The 22,797-nt window shown below is 44.7% G+C and overlaps 1 protein-coding gene across 1 annotated transcript in view; it reads right to left on the bottom strand.

Annotated features, from left to right (window-relative positions):
• Nucleotides 1–22,407, bottom strand: part of LOC140911941 (uncharacterized) — a 58,317-nt gene extending 35,910 nt beyond the window's left edge. Inside the window, exons 1-2 of the mRNA XM_073346102.1 lie at nt 21,852–22,407; nt 20,805–21,264 (exon numbers count right to left, since the gene is read on the bottom strand). Coding sequence (XP_073202203.1) covers nt 20,805–21,264; nt 21,852–22,407 — 1,016 coding nt within the window. The remainder of the gene's footprint in view (nt 1–20,804; nt 21,265–21,851) is intronic.
• Between the last annotated feature and the right edge of the window lie 390 nt (nt 22,408–22,797).

The following is a 22,797-nucleotide window of genomic DNA, read 5'->3' as shown; positions in this document are numbered from 1 at the left end:
AAGATATCTGTAAGCAAGTTACAGTTTTCTCATTTATTCATTAGTCTTAGTTACTACGTTTTTTGCAGTTTGTAAAATGTATGGCTTGATCACGAACAAGTCTCTGCAACTATCTGATCATTGTGATTAGCCAGATAAGTCTACGTGGATGAGTTCACAAACATATCTGGTATCAATAACCCCATGTGCATGTTTAAAATTAAATTTAAAACAACATGGAAATTCCATTTCCATGTATGTTCATCACAAAAACATTTGGGGAAATGGAGGCAAAAACAGATATGTTTAACAATTTGAGTGAATACTTGCAGAAAAATATGTAGTGTTCATCCATCTCTAATAAATATTATGGATTATATGATTCATAGCAAGAATTTGGATATTTGCAACCTTACATTCTAAATTGTCTTTGAACTAGGAATTACCAACAAGATTTCAGACAAAAAAATTGTCATCTAGCCTTTTAAATTATGTCCCCCCACATTGAATGCACTTACACTGCCTAGTTAGTGAGGGTATTCACCAGAGAAATATGTATTAAGACCATTTTCATTTTTTCTCTGATGTTTACTTTTAAATGTACTTGCCAAGCTGCTCCCAAAACCTGGATTCCAATCTCTTACAAATCATACATGAGTTTAGTGACTTCAAATCTATAGTGAAGTAGTCACATTGACTCACAAACCCAGGCTGCTTTAGGCACAATTCAGCAAAACTGCAGAACTCCATTCTGGAACAAAAATATCTTTGGATATCTTTAAACAAGATCTGTCCATATTGTGCCTAAAGATAGATGGTTCTTGTAAGCCATAACTGTCATAAGTACTAAAAATCTCAAAATCCACTGATTTTTGTAAGTTAAAATCTATTTATATTGCTTTAAAAATCATGTTGCAAAAATAAAATTTGTCTATTGGTTAGAGCAAGATCTGCGAGTTGAGACACAGAATTTTAAGGCCAGAAGGGGCCATTATGATCTAGTCTGATCTGCATAACAAAGGTCGAAGACCACACCAATTTCTACATGAAGTCTCTAACTTGTGTTTGAGCCACATCATATCTTTTAGAAAGATATCCAGTCTTGATCTAAAGCCTTCAAAATGATAGAGAATCCAGAATATCCCTTGGTAAGTTGTTCAAATGGTTAATTACTCTCATTATTAAAAATGTGCACTTTATGTTTAGCTACTAACCCAGTGTATAACCTTTGGTAAATTCTTTAGTCTCTCAGGGTGAGATTTTTAAAGGTATGTAGGAGCCTAAAGATGCAGACAGACACCTAGAGAGATTTTTCAAGAGCTCCCAATCCTGAAAGCACTTATATATGTGTTTAACTTGACACAAGTAGTCCCACTGATGTCAATAGAGCTATTTACGTTGTAGTTAAGTAAGCACCTAAGTGTTTACGGCATTGGGACCTATACTGAAGCATAACATCCCAATCCTGCAAATGCTTGTGCATGTGATAGATAGTAGCTCCAATGAGAGCACTTCTCATGAATGAAGTTAAGCATATGCATAAATGCTTGCAGGATCGGGGTCTAGTCTTGTAAAATATGATAATTGCAATCAACAAATGGACAATACATACCACACAATTTTTAAAAGATCATAAACAAAAGAACAGTAGATGAAACAAAATATCAGATTCACACAGTTCAGAACACAGCATTGCAAAAGGAATTTGTGAATGAGCTGTGCCAGTGATTTAGCAATTTTCCCCAATTTTTCCTAAATTGAATACCATCAGAATACATGTCTAAAATAGGATTCATGGCTAGACAAGGAGATTTACTGATTAAAAATTGAATCTGTATGCTCTGCAAGGCAAAAATAACATTGAGCGCTTCTTCAGTATTAGGTTATATTTATGAATGGAAGTTGAAACTTAGAAGGAAAAGTTAACGAGCATACAAATATTTGCCACTCCTTATAACACATTTTCATATTTGCTAAGGAATATATGGTGTATGCTGGTTACATGGCTATCTAGGTTTAAGTTCTCTAAAATACATAGAGTGAAATCTTGGGCCCATAGAAGTCACTGATAAAAATCCCATTATTATGGTATGGAAATCACATTGCTGGATCAGCAGGAGCGCAGGGCTATGTGGCTACAAACATGTCATCACCACAATGATACTCCAAATGAGGCAAACAGAAACAGGTAGATGGTTTGCAGGTTTACTATTTAATATGTTTCTCCCTAATTTCAGGCATGATATAGATACATACACAGGTTTTCTGTTTCTCCAACCCTTCAGTGCCATTATTATTATTATTTAACATCTATCCCAGAATTACCACTGCAGGAGCCAACAAAACACTCCCAAGAAAAGGTTGGCAAATATTTTTGAAACAACAATACTGTGGGAAAAGGTAGGCAATTTTTAATCCCTGCACATTTCTTGATCTCTTTACAAAAGAATGAACATTATAAATACACCCAAGATTTTAGAAATATTGTAATTTTTCCATACGTAGCATTTGTGAATACAACATTGCCTGGCGATTCTACTGAGAGTGAATCCAAAAGACTCTGAAGCTGCCATTGGCCAAGATGCCAGATGCTGCTACTGAAAAAAAAAAATGTTATCCAGCATTGGTATCTGGTCTGCGTGACTACCTTCCAAAGAAACAAACAAACAAAAAGTTTTCCACAGTAAGGAATAGCTCTGGTGCCAAGCCACTCAAAGATCTGTTTTGTAAAATATAAATATAATACTTGAAAAGTGATTATATTTAGTATTCACTGGGGTAAATGGGAAGCAATATTAAAATATTTGTAATCGGTATGTTTATTAGGGATGGAATAATGGAGGAGGCTGCCTGCTGCTCTAAATCCTCTTTCTTTTTCTGCTTTCCCACCTAATCCTCGCTACTCTTAGAAAAATCAGGTGAATGAGATAATATCTTTTATTGGACCAACTACACTGAATACTTCTAGAACCATCTTTTTATAGATTTCCAGAATGAGGAGCTATTTCTAGCTCTGAAGATTCAGCAGGGAATGAGCAAAGCAGCCTCTAGAGTGTTGGGATTGGTATTTCATTGAGCTCTCACTCTAAAAGAATGAGCAGCTGGCTGTGCGTTTCCCACCTAAGAGCTGCTTGAAGCAGCTGCAACCCTACTGGCATTATCCGTGCCACAGTTATTGGTAGCATATTCTAGAGAATCTGTCTTAAACAGTTATTTTCCTCTTGAGAATGGTGCTGGCCAAAGTTGGCTTACACTTTAGAGTATCTCCCACACTCTATGGGCCAGCCTAAACTACTGTATAGAATCATAGAATCATAGAATATCAGGGTTGGAAGGGACCCCAGAAGGTCATCTAGTCCAACCCCCTGCTCAAAGCAGGACCAATTCCCAGTTAAATCATCCCAGCCAGGGCTTTGTCAAGCCTGACCTTAAAAACCTCTAAGGAAGGAGATTCTACCACCTCCCTAGGTAACGCATTCCAGTGTTTCACCACCCTCTTAGTGAAAAAGTTTTTCCTAATATCCAATCTAAACCTCCCCCACTGCAACTTGAGACCATTACTCCTCGTTCTGTCATCTGCTACCATTGAGAACAGTCTAGAGCCATCCTCTTTGGAACCCCCTTTCAGGTAGTTGAAAGCAGCTATCAAATCCCCCCTCATTCTTCTCTTCTGCAGGCTAAACAATCCCAGTTCCCTCAGCCTCTCCTCATAACTCATGTGTTCCAGACCCCTAATCATTTTTGTTGCCCTTCGCTGGACTCTCTCCAATTTATCCACATCCTTCTTGAAGTGTGGGGCCCAAAACTGGACACAGTACTCCAGATGAGGCCTCACCAATGTCGAATAGAGGGGAACGATCACGTCCCCTCTACATGATACCATGTTTAATTAGCAGGCTTAAAGCACTGATTTGGCAACGAATTTAAGTACATGCTTAACTCCAGCCCTAAGCACGCACTTAAAGTTAATCACATTCTGAAATCCCATTGACTTTAAACTGGACCTAGGGGCTGGTGCAAAGCATAGTGAGGTCTATGGGAAAGTTTCCATCAACTCCAAAGGGCTCTAAGGTCATGCCACTAATGCAATGTGTATTTGGATAGCACTATATCAAGTTAAGGAATCATGCTCTAGTTCTGACCCATACCAGGACAAAAAGCATAGCTCCTTTACCAGAGTTTTAGAACACAGCTGTGGGACATTTCACAGAAAAATGAAATCCTATCTCAGGCTAGTAACATCTATGTTTAAAGAGGGTTATTGCTGGAACAGTTGAGACTACAGTGTGGGTATTGCTTATACATTTGCTCCTGCCTTAACATATGAACACATATTGTCAATCCAAACCCCATTATTTACAAAATAGAGTATTTGCAAGTTTTGTCACAGATGGTAAAGATTACATATTTCCATGAGATTTGTTTGGTGGAAAATGCCATTTTCTGTTGAATGCTTCCAACTGCAGACAAGGAAGAGATAAACAAGAAGGATGTTTAAAATATCTTGGGAACAAAATTTTAAATAATTAGGAAAATTAATGCCCACAGAGTCTACCACATTAGATTTTACCTTCGAGAACATTCTAAATAGCTTCCTACTCCCCTGCCCCCTCTTATCTGTCCTTCCCCTCTCGCCACCCCAGCCCCCGTTGCTTTGTATCCCTTATCAGCCTGGGATTTAGACTTTTTCATTAAGGACAGGGAAGTAAGTTTGGAATATAAGGAAGGCTCTTTCACAGCTTTTCAGTAGTACACAATCAATACAGGATGGCAGCTGGGGAAAAAAGGAAGATGGCATCCAGTCAGGACACTGGAGACTGTACTGTAGCCCACTTCTACCTTCGCTGTTGCAAGCAAAACAGCTGGGGAAGCAAAATATTACTTGAAGGTCTTGGGCTTGTCTAGAGAAACTGGAACAGAAATAATCTAAAGACTGACAATAACTAGTTATAATTCACACCTTATTTCTATGCACCTCTGTGTGTGGACATTCTTCTTTCAGTAAAAGGGTTCCATAATTTAATATAACTAAACTGGGTAAATTATCAATGCAAGTGTGGCAAATTGCTGATACGATTATGATGGGTCCCACGCTTCCTTTTTTTGGGGAGGGTTCAGGGTGCAGTTTCCTGCCCCTGAACTAGCATATTTACTGTCCCACTAGTAACACAGAGAAGGATAGCGGAGAGGGAGGGACCCGGGCCCACCCTCTACTCCAGGTCCCAGCCCAAGGGCCCTAGGGATAGTGATAAACCACTTGAACTAGTGTTTCCTTCCCCTGGGCTTCTTCCCTCTCCTGCTCTTCAGCTTGTGGGGCTTCCTGCCCTGTCTCTCTGCACAAGCTGGGTGTGTCTCTTTATGTAGGGTCCTGGTCTTCTAGCCAGCCACAGCACTTCTCCAAACTCTCCTCTACTTCAACTCCTCCAAACTGGTCTCTGCTCCAACTCCTTCCCCTGGCTGATTGAAGCAGGGGGTTTTTATCAGGTGACTAGCTTCAGGTACTGTAATTGGCTTCATGTGCTTTTAATTAATCTATAGAAACCTTTCTTCCCTCTACAGGGAATAAGGCTTCTCCTCATCCTGGGACTTACATATCTTTCCTCTATCACTCTCCTGCTTGGATCCCCCTCTTAGGCTGAGGGGGGATCCTTTAGCAGTAGACGGGCTTCACCCGCCCACTTCCCAGATCACCATAGGATCACTCTCCTGCTGCCTTCTTGTTATACCAATAAAATAAAAACCAGCAGGATCTTATTAAAGGGGAAAAGGCAAAATACCACATTTATTGTGAATACAGAAAGAATCATAGTAAGCAGTTAGTTATAGCTATAACATTCCATTCAATATCATATTTATTCACACATTCATTCATACAAACACACACACACATTCCCAGTCTATGGGAATTGCTTCATCATGCTGTTGCTGAATCAATCAGCAGATGGCACATTCCTGACGGCTCCGTGCTGCCAGATGTTATCTTGTTCTTTGGTTCTCCCATTCTTGAGGCTGTTGGGTGGATTCCAGTCTGCCCTCCGGGGGTCCTCTGGTTATTTCCTCTTGACGCCTTCTTCAGCCAATGGACACTGGATTCTTAGGCTGGCACCTCCCTGATCATTCAGTTATTATTCACACCAAGCATCCATCCACATACATACCTCTATCTCTATTTTAATCACAATTGTTAACAAAGCGAGATGAATACAACAAAAGGGGGAGTTTCTGGGTGCTGTTTCTATTGTTACAGAGTATTGCTTTGAGTCTTTCTCTGTGTGAGTAGTTGTCGTTACAAAGAATTGCTTTGAGAACAGACTCTGTCTTAGAATGTACTAACACAATTAGCAGCTTGCAAGTTTCACACATAGAGGGAGAGAAACAGCACCAAAAACCAAGAGACCTCTTAATTAGTAATACCCTCGAATTTAAACTATGGGGAATCAAACTCATTTGTGATTTTAGTACAGAACTTCTTTAATATGATCCAACATTCTGGCCACGCTGTATCACAGTAAGTTAGAATAAATATGCCCTATTATGGTGTAACATAAGAATTCCAATATTCAGGCTTGAACCAAAAGCATTAACAGTGGGAATTACAACTGAGCTAGGTACTTCGGTTCCAGTCTATGTAGACAAGCCCTCTGTGCATATAGCTGTAGAATCTGGGTTTAGAATGGATTCTGGAATTTTTAAAGCCTTCTTCTATTTATTTTAATTCATAATAATAAAAAAATCTTTAAGTGTAGAGCAGAACAAACTCATTGAGTTGCATTTCCCAAGAGGAAGAAAGCTAACCAGAGCTTTGGGGAGTTTGAGTATGACCAAATAAAATTTACAGTGTTAATAATTTTGTGCAAAACTCCTCCTTTTCAAGTTCACATTTAGGCCCTGATTCTGGAAACATTTAAGCACATGCTTAACTTTAAGCACATGAGCAGTCTCACTGCTGTCAGAAAAACAGAAACCTAAAGAATTTACTAGAGCAGGCAGCCTGCACAATGGGACTACTCACATGCTTAAAATTAAGCATGTGCATCAGTGTCTGCAGGATTATGGCCTTTGTTTGCAAACTGCAATAGAAAATTTTCCTTGGCAAATCCCAACTGTAGCATGCTAGTTGGCAAAGTTTTTCAGGCAGAGAAGTTGTTTATATAACAATTTATATTGTCCTTCCAAGCTGAGATTCAGAACTCTTCATATCTTCAGCAGTACTGTTTTATCATTGAGTCGTTTCAGCATTATAATAAACCTTGCAATTCATCATGCTATTTGCAACAGCAGCAAAACAATATATGCAACTGATATATGCCGAAAGATGTCTTAATTTGTGACCACTCGTAATTAAACACCACCAATGCAGTTTTAATGACTGAGCAGATTCAAGTTCTCTCACCTACAGTTGCACACACATTGAAGATTCACTCCTACTCACCAGTTTTCAAAGTAATACTTTTGATAGAATCCTCCATATAGTAAGTTAAATAGATTGGGTTCTCTAGAGGCAGGAACGCTCTCACATAAGCTACACCCAGCATCAGAAGCTACAGTGATAAATCCAGTAATTTTAGGAACATGCATCTTCTCTTAAGAGCAAATAAACATAGATTTGCCAGGCTAAACCAGATGGTGCAGTTCATTTTTGAGAATGACCAGTACTAGATGTTTCAGAAGAAGAGGTAAAACCCTTACAATAGACATTTATATAAAAGCATGTATACAGAAGAAGATTCTTCCTAAACCTATACAATGAGAGGTTGATTTATATCTTGAAGCATGAGGGTAGATTAGGGTTAATCAGGGGGCCTAAACCTGAGGGTTAAGTGCTCCCTGAGGTCTCATGGCCATCATCATTCCACCTTTTCAGTATAGCTAATTGGAAAGAGAGTTTCACCTAGATCCCTGCTAAATGGGAAGGGTTCTGTGTGGAAGAGGTTGAAAACCATGGCTTTAAATGGCTATCCTAGTTACACAAGTTTTATTCATATCTGAGTTTACTTCTTTTTGAATCCTACTAAAATATTTAGTTCTACAATATCTCACAGAAGGGAGTATGCCCCCTCCCCATTTAATGACATTTTGTGGAAATAAAGTGTTTCCCATCTTATGTGTGTTACCTTTATTTTCATTTCCGTACCCAGACTACAGAAAGTGACTTTATAACCACTGTAGGCTGCAGCTCTGATAGCCAAGCACAGCATACTGTAAGACAACTTGTCATTTTGGGAGCATTGCAGGGTCTCTGCTCATTAAACAGCACTCTTTTGTTGCCTTTGTAATTGCACGGCAGAGAATGATGGCTGACAGTTGCAGGAATTGGAGGAGAGCATACAGTAATAAGGGTAAGGGGATGTTTCAGGGTCACAGGGTGAAATACACACCTGCACAGAGTGCCAGCAGAAGGCCTAGTTACCATGTAAGTCCCACTTAAGCTCCCTGGGAATGGCATAACTGATGATGATAGCCCTTGTGCTGGTCCTCTATACATGACTGACTTTTACCCAGAATCTTTACTGTGATTCAAACCTCCACTTAACACATTCCTGTCTCCTCTCTTGGAAATAAAAAAAATAATGCAGAAGACAGCTGATTTGACCCTTTTCCTTAATAGTGTAACAATATGGAAGTGTTATGCAAGCACTGCCATTCTCTCCCATATACCAAATGGGCATCTTGAACAAAAGCAAGTTGTTTAGTATTTTAATCCTATGCTGTTGATAGACACTATGTTTGCACATAAATTCATGTGAAAAGACTGACTCACCGCTAGTACCTCCTAGTGGCCAGGCATAGCATAGTAGCTTTCTCCCTGCTGGGTGTCTCCTGCCTACAGCTGCTCTGCCTCTGTGGTGACCTGTCTCTTCTGTGACTTGGCCCCTCCAGCCAGGTCACTTTAAAGTCTCTCTCCTTCTGGGGTATTCCATGAAGGAAAAAGCAAGGGGAATTAATGCAAATAAACTGAGTTAAGAAGACACGGGCAGGTATGATTCCCCCTCAGGGTGCATCAAAATCTGGCCCTCCATTCTCCTTCAAGGAGAGGTCATCTAAGAAGCTCCTGCCTTCAGTCAGCCCTTTCCGCAGGAGCTGAAGGTCTGTTCTTATCCCTTGTCTGCCAGCAAATGAGCTGCTTGCTTTGCTCCCCTTTTAACTCCTCCTCCAGCCTATGCATACGTTGCAGGTGTGGCAGGGCAGAGCCGCTTGAGCCCAAAACAGCTCCTTACCCTGCTTGTTGTCCAGTGTGGAGTTTGTGTACAGTTCAGCAGGGTATCAGGTATCTTTAACTGCAGTATCTTATCAGACCATTGTTGAAATGCACAGACTGATCTGCGCTGTTGCACAATGAGAAGCATTTATCCATTCCAGATATTGATAGCCCACAGCTGAAATCCATGTTTCATATCATTTTCTAGTCAATCTTAGTGTTGGGATGATAAGAACTAATTGAACTATTCATATTTGTTATGAATTTAGCTTCTGATTTGTTTAGTGAATTGTTTGTGCACAGAAACTATATCTATGAATGTATTTTTGTTCATGATACAACCATTAGTGTAGACACAATTATACCAGTATAAAAGTGCTTATACTGGTATAACTTACTTCCCTGTGGGAAGGGGAATAAGCTATACCAGTATAAATCACCTTTACACTACAAAAAGAAAAGGAGTACTTGTGGCACCCTAGAGACTAACAAATTTATCTGAGCATAAGCTTTCGTGAGCTACAGCCCACTTCATCGGATGCATTCAGTGGAAAATACAGTGGGGAGATTTATATACATAGAGAACATGAAACAATGGGTGTTACCATACACACTGTAAGGAGAGTGATCAGGTAAGGTGAGCTATTACCAGCAGGAGAGCAGGGGGTGGGGGGAAACCTTTTGTAGTGATAATCAAGGTGGGCCATTTCCACACAATGTCACGGCAAACCTAGTGGCTGATCTTTGTGACTTTGTCCTCACCCATAATTATTTCTCATTTGGGGACAATGTATACCTTCAAATCAGCGGCACTGCTATGGGTACACACATGGCCGCACAGTATGCCAACATTTTTATGGCTGACTTAGAACAACGCTTCCTCAGCTCTCATCCCCTAATGCCCCTACTCTACTTGCGCTACATTGATGACATCTTCATCATCTGGAACCATGGAAAGGAATTCCACCATGATTTCAACAATTTCCATCCCACCATCAACCTCAGCCTGGACCAGTCCACACAAGAGATCCACTTCCTGGACACTACGGTGCTAATAAGCAATAGTCACATAAACACCACCCTATACCGGAAACCTACTGACCTCTATGTCTACCTACATGCCTCCAGCTTTCATCCAGACCACACCACAAAATCCATTGTCTACAGCCAAGCTATTCGATACAAACGCATTTGCTCCAACCCCTCAGACAGAGACAAAGACCTACAAGATCTCTATCAAGCATTCTTACAACTAAAATACCCACCTGCTGAAGTGAAGAAATAGATTGACAGAGCCAGAAGAGTACCCAGAAGTCACCTACTACAGGACAGGCCCAACAAAGAAAATAACAGAACGCCACTAGCCGTCACCTTCAGCCCCCAACTAAAACCTCTCCAACGCATCATCAAAGATCTACAACCTATCCTGAAGGAAGACCCATCCCTCTCACAGATCTTGGGAGACAGGCCAGTCCTTGCTTACATACAGCCCCCAAACCTGAAGCAAATACTCACCAGCAACCACACACCACACAACAGAACCACTAACCCAGGAACCTATCCTTGCAACAAAGCCCGTTGCCAACTGTGTCCACATTTCTATTCAGGGGACACCATCATAGGGCCTAATCACATCAGCCATACTATCAGAGGCTCGTTCATGAGCACATCTACCGATGTGATATATGCCATCATGTGCCAGCAATGCCCCTCTGCTATGTACGTTGGTCACACTAGACAGTCTCTACGTAAAAGAATAAATGGACACAAATCAGACGTCAAGAATTATAACATTCAAAAACCAGCCGGAGAACATTTCAATCTCTTTGGTCACTCGATTACAGACCTAAAAGTGGCAATTCTTCAACAAAAAAACTTCAGAAACAGACTTCAATGAGAGACTGCTGAATTGGAATTAATTTGTAACTGGATACAATTAATTTAGGCTTCAATAGAGACTGGGAGTGGATGGGTCATTACACAAAGTAAAACTATTTCCCCATGTTTATTCCCCTTCCCAGCCCCACTGTTCCTCAGGTGTTCTTGTCAACTGCTGGAATGCCCATTGTTTCATGTTCTCTATGTATATAAATCTCCCCACTGTATTTTCCACTGAATGCATCCGATGAAGTGAGCTGTAGCTCACGAAAGCTTATGCTCAAATAAATTTGTTAGCCTCTAAGGTGCCACAAGTCCTCCTTTTCTTTTTGCGGATACAGACTAACACGAGTGCTACTCTGAAACCTTTAAACTACAGTACATCTGAGCCCACACTATTAGTTGTATTGGTTGTATTAGTATAGGCAAAATATCACACCCGAACCAAAATAGTCATAATGGAACAAAAATCAATGTTTAGACCAGGCCTATATGTTCTGTATATTTATGTTTGGAAATATGATCACTTGTGCTAAAATTTGTGGAACTTTTGGGATTTGTGAACAATGTCACAAATATCTAACAGTTGTCCAAATATTCACTAAATAATGAATTTCATGTCACCATGAATCATAGGGATACAAACTTGACATTTTTATTTGCAATAATATCTGTGAATTGGATATTTTTTAACTAGATGACCAACTCTATTAATTACTGCAATGGGATATAGAGAAAGAACAGATTTCTGTACTAGATGGTAACTAGGAATCCTTGTGACACCTTAGAGACTAACAAATTTATTTGGGCATACACTTTTGTGGATTAGAACCCACTTCATTAGATGCATGGAGTGAAAATACAGGAGCAGGTATAAATACATGAAAGGATGGGGGTTGTTTACCAAGTGTGAGGTCAGTCTAATGAGATACATCAATTAACAGAGGATACCAAGGGAGGAAAAATAACTATTGAAGTGGTAAGAGAGTGGCCTATTAAAGACAGTTGACAAGAAGGTGTGGGTAACAGTAGGGAGAAATTAGTATTGGGGAAATTAAGTTTAGGTTTTGTAATGACCCAGCCACTCCCACATGGTAACTGTTAGTGTTGCATTCAACGTGTGGCTAGAATGAGGATTTAAAGGACATGTACTATGAAACCAGTGTTTTCATTTCACATTCCCCACAGTTCACTCACAGCTTTTGTAAATCTTTTTAGCAGACAATTGAATGACAGACTATTAACAACTTATTGTTATTTATTTAAAAGAAGCACTGATGTTCTAACAGCATCAAGAAAAGCTTCGTTTTCTGGTGATGGGAGAGGGTATACACTGTGTAGAGGACATCACCAACAGTAAACAGCTGTGCAAAATTCAATAAATCAGATCCCTCGTAAAGGAGTCTGTTCTACCCCATAGCCATTTATTAGGTTTTTGGTATCACTGGGACACATTGCTGCTAAGATATATTAGACATCCCAGAAGATGTGAGACATTAAAGTTACTAGATAAGCTGTGTTTCAGACCCTTTGGCCATGTCTACACTACAGAAGTAGTCCGATTTTACAGAAGTCGATTTTTGGGAACAGATTGTATAAAGTCAAGTGCATGCGTCCACACTAAGCACATTAATTCGGCGGTGTGCGTCCACAGTACCGTGGCAAGCGTCGACAGTCTGAGCAGTGCACTGTGGGTCGCTATCCCACAGTCCCTGCTGTCCATTGGAATTCTGGGCTGAGCTCCCAATGCCTGATGGGGCCAAAAATTTGTCGCAGGTGGTTATGGGTAAATGTCGTCAGTCAACCCTCCCTCCCTCTGTGAAAGCAACAGCAGACAATCATTTTGCACCCTTTTCTCTGGATTGCCTGAGCACACGCCATAGCATGGCAAGCATGGAGCCCGTTCAGCTCACTGCAGCAGTTATGACCATAGTAAACACCTCATGCATTATCGTGCAGTTTATGCAGAGCCAGCACCTGAAAAACCAGGCGACGGCAGAGAGGTGATGAGGACATGAATACAGATTTCTCTAAAGCCGTGGTCCCCGGCAATTTGGAGATCATGGTATTACTGGGGCAGGCTCATGCCATGGAACACCGATTCTGGGCCCCGGAAACAAGCACAGACTGGTGGGACCGCATAGTGATGCAGGTTTGGGATGATTCCCAGTGGCTCCAAAACTTTTGCATGCATAAGGGCACTTTCATGGAACTTTGTGACTTGCTTTCCCCTGACCTGAAGCACAAGAATACCAAGATGAGAGCAGCCGTCACAGTTCACAAGCAAGTGGTGATAGCCCTCTGGAAGCTTGCAACGCCAGACAGCTACCAGTCAGTCGGGAATCAATTTGGAGTGGGAAAATCTACTGTGGGGTTGCTGTGATGGAAGTAGCCAACACAATCTTTGAGCTGCTGCTATCAAAGGTAGTGACTCTCGGAAATGTGCAGGTCATAGTAGATGCCTTTGCTGCAATGGGATTCCCTAACTGCGGTGGGGCCATAGACAGAACACATATCCCTATCTCAGGACTGGACCACCAGGGCAGCCAGTACATAAAACGCACAGGGTATTTTTCAATGGTGCTGCAAGCACTGGTGGATCACAAGGGACGTTTCACCAACATCAACGTTGGATGGCCGGGAAAGGTACATGATGCTCGCGTCTTCAGGAACTCTAGTCTGTTTAAACGGCTGCAGGAAGGGATTTACTTCCCACACCAGAAAATAACTGCTGGGGATGTTGAAATGCCTATAGTTATCCTTGGGGACCCAGCCTACACCTTAATACCCTGGCTCATGAAGCCGTACACAGGCACCCTGGACAGTAGTTAGGAGCTGTTCAACTATAGGCAGAGCAAGTGCAGAATGGTGGTAGAATGTGCATTTGGACTTTAAAGGATCGCGGGTGCAGTTTACTGACTCGCTTAGACCTCAGCGAAACCAATATTCCCACTGTTATTACTGCTTGCTGTGTGCTCCACAATATCTGTGAGAGTAAGGGGGAGACGTTTATGGCGGGGTGGGAGGTTGAGGCAAATTGCCAGGCCACTGAATACGCGCAGCCAGACACCAGAGCGGTTAGAAGAGCACAGCAGGAAGAGGTGCGCATCAGAGAAGCTTTGAAAACCAGTTTCATGACTGGCCAGGGTCCTGGGTGACACTTCTGTTTGTTGCTCCTTGATGAAAACCCGCCCCCTTGGTTGCCACTAAATTCTCTGTAAGCCACCTGCCCTCTCCCCTTCGATCACAGCTTGCTTGCAAAGGAAATAAAGTCACGATCATTTAAAAAACATGTATTCTTTATTAATTGATTATAAAAATAGGGAGATAACTAACAAGGTAGCCCGGGGTGGGGGGGCAGGTGGGAGGAGGGTAGGAGGGAAGGAAAAGGCCACTTCAAAATTTGTTGAATGCCAACCTTCTGTTGCTTGGGCTGTCCACTGGAGTGGAGTGGTTGGGTGCCTGGAGCCTCCCCCCCCCCCCCGCGTTCTTGGGTATCTGGGTGAGAAGGCAATGGAACTTGGGGAGGAAGGAGGGCGGTTAAACAGGGGCTGCAGTGGCCGTCTGTGATCCTGCTGCCATTCACGAACCTCCACCCGATGCCGGAGCATGTCTGTTTGATCCCGCAGTAGCCTCAGCGTTGCATCATGTCTCCTCTGATCTTCCTGCCGCCACCTCTCCTCACGTTCATCGGCTGCTTTCTGTACTCTGCTATTGTGTCCCTCCACACATTCTGCTGAGCTCTGTCAGTGCCGGACGACTGCATGAGCTCAGAGAACATTTCATTGTGCGTGCATTTTTTTTCACTGTCTTATCTGAGGTAGCCTTTGGAACGGAGCAGGGAGGCTTCAAACATTTGCAGCTGCTGGAGGAAAAAAAGGGAGTGAAGTATTTAAAAAGATACATTTTACAGAACAATGACTGTACTCTTTCATGGTGAACAACACTATTCACATTACATAGCACATGTGATTTGGTACAATGTTGCATTTTGCATCTTATATTGAGTGCCTGCGGCTTTGGTGTTAGAGATCACACATGCAGGGCTGGGCAACAGAATTCGGCTTGCAGGTGGCCATGGTAAGCCATTGTTTTTCAGCTTCTGCAACCTTCATAACAGCAGCGCCCTCCTCTCCCATTCCAAGCAAAGCACCTTAAGTTGGCCATTTAGTGCTGTGGTTTTCCGGTTAATATGCAGCAGCAGAAACCAAACGAACCGCCCCCCCCCCGATCCAATTCTCTGGGATGATCCCTTTACCCCTCACCTCACTGTGTGGCTGGTATCAGGGAAGATCCCTGCTAGCCAAATGCGAACAGCTCAGTGCCAATGGACTTCCCCCGCCCCACCGCATGGCTAACTGCAGAGAGGATTTCTTTTCAGCCATTGGCAAACAGCCCACTAGGAACGGCCACCTCTGAATGTCCCCTTAATTAAATTCCCCTGTTTCAACCAGGTTACCATGAACGATATCACTCTCCTGAGGATAACACAGAGAGATAATGAACAGATGTTGCTTGCATGCCAGCAAACACTGGGACCATACGCTGCCAGGCTTTGTCATCCAATGATACCAGATTACTTGTTACTAGCATAGCGTGGTAAGGTGTCCTACCATAGAGGATGAAATAAGGCTGCTCTCCCCAGAAACCTTCTGCAAAAGCTTTTAGAGTACCTCCAGGAGAGCTTCATGGAGATGCCCCTGGAGCATTTCTACTCCATCCCCAGACACGTTAACAGACTTTTCCAGTAGCTGTACTGGCCACGAATGAATCCCAAGTCCTCAGGGCTACTTAATCACTTGCTTTTATAACATGTATTATATTTAAAAAGGTACACTCACTAGAGGTCCCGTTTCCAGCTTGGTTGGGTTGGGAGGGTATTTCAATCAGAGTGATAAAAAGATCCTGGCTGTCGGGGAGAACAGTGTGCTGTGTCCTTTCCTCAAGCTCATCCTCCTCATCATCTTCCCCATCCGCAAAATCCTCAGGCATGGTGGAGAGTACCCCATCATTGGAGACCATGGACAGGGGTGGGGTAGTAGTGGCAGCCCCTCCTAGAATTGCATGCAGCTCAGCATAGAAGCGGCATGTCTGGGGCTCTGTCCCGGAGCGTCCTTTTGATTCTTTGGTTTTCTGGTACGCTTGTCTGAGCTCCTTAAGTTTCACGTGGCACTGTGTTGCGTCCCTGCTGTAGCCTCTGTCCCTCATGGACTTGGAGATTTTTTGAAATGTTTTGGCATTTCTTCTTTTGGAACATAGTTCTGATAGCACGGATTCCTCTCCCCATACAGCAATCAGATCCAGTACCTCCCGTTGGGTCCTCTGGAGCTGGAGCTCTTTTTCGATTCTGGGACTGCTTGGTCACCTGTGCTGATGAGCTCACCTGGCCAAACAGGAAATAAGATTCAAAAGTTCTTAGGGTTTTTCCTGTACACCTGGCCAGTGCATCCGAGTTCAGAGTGCTGTCCAGAGCGGTCACAATGGTGCACTGTGGGATAGCTCCCGGAGGCCAATACCTTTGAATTGCATCCACACTAACCCTAATTCGAAATGGCGATGTCGATTTCAGCACTAATCTCCTCGTCGGGGAGCAGTACAGAAATCGGTTTTAAGAGCCCTTTATGTCGAAAAAAATGGCTTTGTTGTGTGGACGAGTGCAGGGTTAATTCAATTTAACGCTGCTAAATCTGACAAACTCCTAGTGTAGACCAGGCCTTTGAGTTCCTCTTGAACGTTCCCTCAGGTGACAGACCTGGCTTCCTACACCTTTCCCAACAGTAGAACCTTGTGGTCCAACTATTCTAGGACTGGATCTCTGAGCAGCAGCCCACAGATGGTTTACTAATCATGTTACCACAACAGGCCCAACTAGGTCTGGCACCTGTAAGTGTAACCTATATGTTTTTATACTGCAACATTTTACTTAATTTCTCCAGTGGAGGGGAAGGGAAGGGAAGCAGTGGGGAGGAGACATAGATCTTATTTAGGGTATGTCTATACTACGAAATTAGGTCGAATTTATAGAAGTCGGTTTTTTTTAAATTGGTTTTATATATTCGAGTGTGTGTGTCCCCACAGAAAATGCTCTAAGTGCATTAAGTGCATTAACTCGGCGGAGCGCTTCCACAGTACCGAGGCAAGCGTCGACTTCCGGAGCGTTGCACTGTGGGTAGCTATCCCACAGTTCCCGCAGTCTCCGCTGCCCATTGGAATTCTGGGTTGATATCCCAATGCCTGATGGGGCTAAAACATTGTCGCGGGTGGTTCTGGGTACATATCGTCAGGCCCCCGTTCCCACCCTCCCTCCCCCCGTGAAAGCAAGGGCAGACAATCATTTCGCGCCTTTTTTCCTGAGTTACCTGTGCAGACGCCATACCACGGCAAGCATGGAGCCCGCTCAGGTAACCGTCACCCTATGTCTCCTGGATGCTGGCAGACGCGGTACGGCATTGCTACACAGTAGCAGCAACCCCTTGCCTTGTGGCAGCAGACGGTACAGTACGACTGGTAGCCGTCATCGTCATGTCTGAGGTGCTCCTGGTCGCCTCTGTGAGGTCGATCAGGAGCGCCTGGGCAGACATGGGCGCAGGGACTAAATTTGGAGTGACTTGAGCAGGTCATTCTCTTTAGTCCTGCAGTCAGTCCTATTGAACCGTCTTATGGTGAACGGGCAGGCGATACGGACTGCTGGCAGTCGTACTGTACCATCTTCTGCCGAGCAGCCATGAGATGTGGATGGCATGCAGTCCTTCTGCACCGTCTGCTGCCAGCCAAAGATGTAAAAGATAGATGGAGTGGATCAAAACAAGAAATAGACCAGATTTGCTTCCCCCCTCCCCTGTCTAGGGGACTCATTCTTCTAGATCACACTGTAGTCACTTACAGAGAAGGTGCAGCGAGGTAAATCTAGCCATGTATCAATCAGAGGCCAGGCTAACCTCCTTGTTCCAATAACAACGATAACTTAGGTGCACCATTTCTTATTGGAACCCTCCGTGAAGTCCTGCCTGAAATACTCCTTGATGTAAAGCCACCCCCTTTGTTGATTTTAGCTCCCTGAAGCCAACCCTGTAAGCGCCCCTCCCAGCGTCAGAGCAATGGCAAACAATCGGGCATCTGAGAGTGCTGTCCAGAGCACTCACAATGGAGCACTCTGATGGGGCTAAAACATTGTCGCGGGTGGTTCTGGGTACGTGTCGTCAGGCCCCCGTTCCCTCCCTCCCTCCGTGAAAGCAAGGGCAGACAATCGTTTCGCGCCTTTTTTCATGAGTTACCTGTGCAGACACCATACCACGGCAAGCATGGAGCCAGCTCAGGTAACCGTCACCCTATGTCTCCTGGGTGCTGGCAGACGCGGTACGGCTTTGCTGCACAGTAGCAGCAACCCATTGCCTTCTGGCAGCAGACGGTGCAATACGACTGGTAGTCGTCCTCGTCGTGTCCGAGGTGCTCCTGGCCACGTCAGCTGGGAGCGCCTGGGCAGACATGGGCGCAGGGACTAAATTTGGAGTGACTTGACCAGGTCATTCTCTTTAGTCCTGCAGTGCTATTGAACCGTCTTATGGTGAGCGGGCAGGCGATACAGACTGCTAGCAGTCGTACTGTACCATCTTCTGCCAGGCAGGCAAGAGATGAAGATGGCTAGCAGTCGTACTGTACCATCTTCTGCCAAGCAGCCATGAGATGTGGATGGCATGCAGTCCTTCTGCACCGTCTGCTGCCAGCCAAAGATGTAAAGGATAGATGGAGTGGGTCAGAACAAGAAATAGACCAGATTTGTTTTGTACTCATTTTCCTCCTCCCCTGTCTAGATCACACTGCAGTCACTCACAGAGAAGGCGCAGCGAGGTAAATCTAGCCATGTATCAATCAGAGGCCAGGCTAACCTCCTTGTTCCAATAACAACGATAACTTTGGTGCACCATTTCTTATTGGAACCCTCCGTGCAGTCCTGCCTGAAATACTCCTTGATGTACAGGCACACCCTTTGTTGATTTTAGCTCCCCGAAGCCAACCCTGTAAGCCGTGTCGTCAGTCGCCCCTCCCTCCGTCAAAGCAACGGCAGACAATCGTTCCGCGCCTTTTTTCTGTGCGGACGCCATACCAAGGCAAGCCTGGAGGCCGCTGAGCTCATTTTGGCAATTAGGAGCACATCAACCACCACACGCATTATCCAGCAGTATATGCAGCACCAGAACATGGCAACGCGATACCGGGCGAGGAGGCGACGTCAGCGCGGTCCCGTGAGTGATCAGGACATGGACACAGATTTCTCTGAAAGCATGGGCCCTGACAATGCATGCATCATGGTGCTAATGGGGCAGGTTCATGCTGTGGAACGCCGATTCTGGGCTCGGAAAACAAGCACAGACTGGTGGGACCGCATAGTGTTGCAGGTCTGGGACGATTCCCAGTGGCTGCGAAACTTTCGCATGCGTAAGGGCACTTTCATGGAACTTTGTGACTTGCTTTCCCCTGCCCTGAAGCGCATGAATACCAGGATGAGAGCAGCCCTCACAGTTGAGAAGCGAGTGGCGATAGCCCTGTGGAAGCTTGCAACGCCAGACAGCTACCGGTCAGTTGGGAATCAATTTGGAGTGGGCAAATCTACTGTGGGGGCTGCTGTTATGCAAGTAGCTCACGCAATCAAAGATCTGCTGATATCAAGGGTAGTGACCCTGGGAAATGTGCAGGTCATAGTGGATGGCTTTGCTGCAATGGGATTCCCTAACTGTGGTGGGGCTATAGACGGAACCCATATCCCTATCTTGGCACCGGAGCACCAAGCCGCCGAGTACATAAACCGCAAGGGGTACTTTTCGATAGTGCTGCAAGCTCTGGTGGATCACAAGGGACGTTTCACCAACATCAACATGGGATGGCCGGGAAAGGTGCATGACGCTCGCATCTTCAGGAACTCTGGTCTGTTTCAAAAGCTGCAGGAAGGGACTTTATTCCCAGACCAGAAAATAACTGTTGGGGATGTTGAAATGCCTATAGTTATCCTTGGGGACCCAGCCTACCCCTTAATGCCATGGCTCATGAAGCCGTACACAGGCAGCCTGGACAGTAGTCAGGAGCTGTTCAACTACAGGCTGAGCAAGTGCAGAATGGTGGTAGAATGTGCATTTGGACGTTTAAAGGCGCGCTGGCGCAGTTTACTGACTTGCTTAGACCTCAGCGAAACCAATATTCCCACTGTTATTACTGCTTGCTGTGTGCTCCACAATATCTGTGAGAGTAAGGGGGAGACGTTTATGGCGGGGTGGGAGGCTGAGGCAAATCGCCTAGCTGCTGGTTACGCGCAGCCAGACACCAGGGCGGTTAGAAGAGCACAGGAGGGCGCGGTACGCATCAGAGAAGCTTTGAAAACCAGTTTCATGACTGGCCAGGCTACGCTGTGAAAGTTCTGTTTGTTTCTCCTTGATGAAACCCCCCGCCCCTTGGTTCACTCTACTTCCCTGTAAGCTAACCACCCTCCCCTCCTCCCTTTAATCACCGCTTGCAGAGGCAATAAAGTCATTGCTGCTTCACAGTCATGCATTCGTTATTCATTCATCACACAAATAGGGAGATGACTACCAAGGTATCCCAGGAGGGGTGGTGGAGGAGGGAAGGAAAATGCCACACAGCACTTTAAGCACAGCACTTTAAAAGTTTACAACTTTAAAATTTATTGAATGACAGCCTTCTTTTTTTTGGGCAATCCTCTGGGGTGGAGTGGCTGCGTGGTCGGAGGCCCCCCCACCGCATTCTTGGGCGTCTGGGTGTGGAGGCTATGGAACTTGGGGAGGAGGGCGGTTGGTTACAGAGGGGCAGCAGTGGCAGTCTGTGCTCCAGCTGCCTTTGCTGCAGCTCAACCATACACTGGAGCATTCTGGTTTGGTCCTGCAGCAGCCTCAGCATTGAATCCTGCCTCCTCTCATCACGCTGCCGCCACATTTGAGCTTCAGCCCTGTCTTCAGCCCGCCACTTACTCTCTTCAGCCCGCCACTTACTCTCTTCAGCCCTCCACCTCTCCTCCCGGTCATTTTGTGCTTTCCTGCACTCTGACATTATTTGCCTCCACGCATTCGTCTGTGCTCTGTCAGTGTGGGAGGACAGCATGAGCTCGGAGAACATTTCATCGCGCGTGCGTTTTTTTTTCTTTCTAAGCTTCACTAGCCTCTGGGAAGGAGAAGATCCTGTGATCATTGAAACACAAGCAGCTGGTGGAGAAAAAAAAAGGGACAGTGGTATTTAAAAAGACACATTTTATAAAACAGTCGCTACACTCTTTCAGGGTAAACCTTGCTGTTAACATTACATACATAGCACATGTGCTTTCGTTACAAGGTCGCATTTTGCCTCCTCCCACCGCGTGACTACCCCCTCAACCTTCCCCCCTTCCTGTGGCTAACAGCGGCGAACATTTCTGTTCAGCCACAGGCAAACAGCACAGCAGGAACGGGCACCTCTGAGTGTCCCTGAAGAAAAGCACTCTATTTCAACCAGGTGACCATGAATTATATCTCACTCTCCTGAGGATAACACAGAGAGATAAAGAACGGATTTTGGTTGAATGCCAGCAAACATACACTGCAATGCTTTGTTCTACAGTGATTCCCGAGTACGTGTTACTGGCCTGGAGTGGTAAAGTGTCCTACCATGAAGGACGAAATAAGGCTGCCCTCCCCAGAAACCTTTTGCAAAGGCTTTAGGACTACATCTAGGAGAACCGCAAATGCCAGGGCAAAGTAATCCTTTCACATGCTTGCTTTTAAACCATGTATAGCATTTTAAAAGGTACACTCACCAGAGGTCCCTTCTCCGCCTGCTGGGTCCAGGAGGCAGCCTTGGGTGGGTTCGGAGGGTACTGGCTCCAGGTCTAGGGTGAGAAACAGTTCCTGGCTGTCGGGAAAACCGGTTTCTCCGCTTGCTTGCTGTGAGCTATCTACAACCTCCTCCTCATCATCATCTTCTTCGTCCCCAAAACCTGCTTCCGTATTGCCTCCATCTCCATTGAAGGAGTCAAACAACACGGCTGGGGTAGTGGTGGCTGAACCCCCTAAAATGGCATGCAGCTCATCATAGAAGCGGCATGTTTGGGGCTCTGACCCAGAGCGGCTGTTCGCCTCTCTGGTTTTCTGGTAGGCTTGCCTCAGCTCCTTCAGTTTCACGCGGCACTGCTTCGGGTCCCTGTTATGGCCTCTGTCCTTCATGCCCTGGGAGATTTTCACAAAGGTTTTGGCATTTCGAAAACTGGAACGGAGTTCTGATAGCACGGATTCCTCTCCCCAAACAGCGATCAGATCCCGTACCTCCCGTTCGGTCCATGCTGGACCTCTTTTGCGATTCTGGGACTCCATCATGGTCACCTGTGCTGATGAGCTCTGCATGGTCACCTGCAGCTTGCCACGCTGGCCAAACAGGAAATGAGATTCAAAAGTTTGCGGTTCTTTTCCTGTCTACCTGGCCAGTGCATCTGAGTTGAGAGTGCTGTCCAGAGCGGTCAGAATGGAGCACTCTGGGATAGCTCCCGGAGGCCAATACCATCAAATTGTGTCCACAGTACCCCAAATTCGAGCCGGGAACGTCGATTTAAGCGCTAATCCACTTGTCAGGGGTGGAGTAAGGAAATCGATTTTAAGAGCCCTTTAAGTCGAAATAAAGGGCTTCGCTGTGTGGACGGGTGCAGGTTTAAATCAATTTAACGTTGCTAAATTCGACCTAAAGTCCTAGTGTAGACCAGGGCTTAGATA

This window comes from Lepidochelys kempii, chromosome 5, assembly GCF_965140265.1.
Source record: "Lepidochelys kempii isolate rLepKem1 chromosome 5, rLepKem1.hap2, whole genome shotgun sequence".
In the NCBI taxonomy this organism is placed as follows: Eukaryota; Metazoa; Chordata; order Testudines; family Cheloniidae; genus Lepidochelys; species Lepidochelys kempii.
Note: the sequence above shows the minus strand (reverse complement) of the source record. Positions and strands in the feature narration are given on the sequence as shown.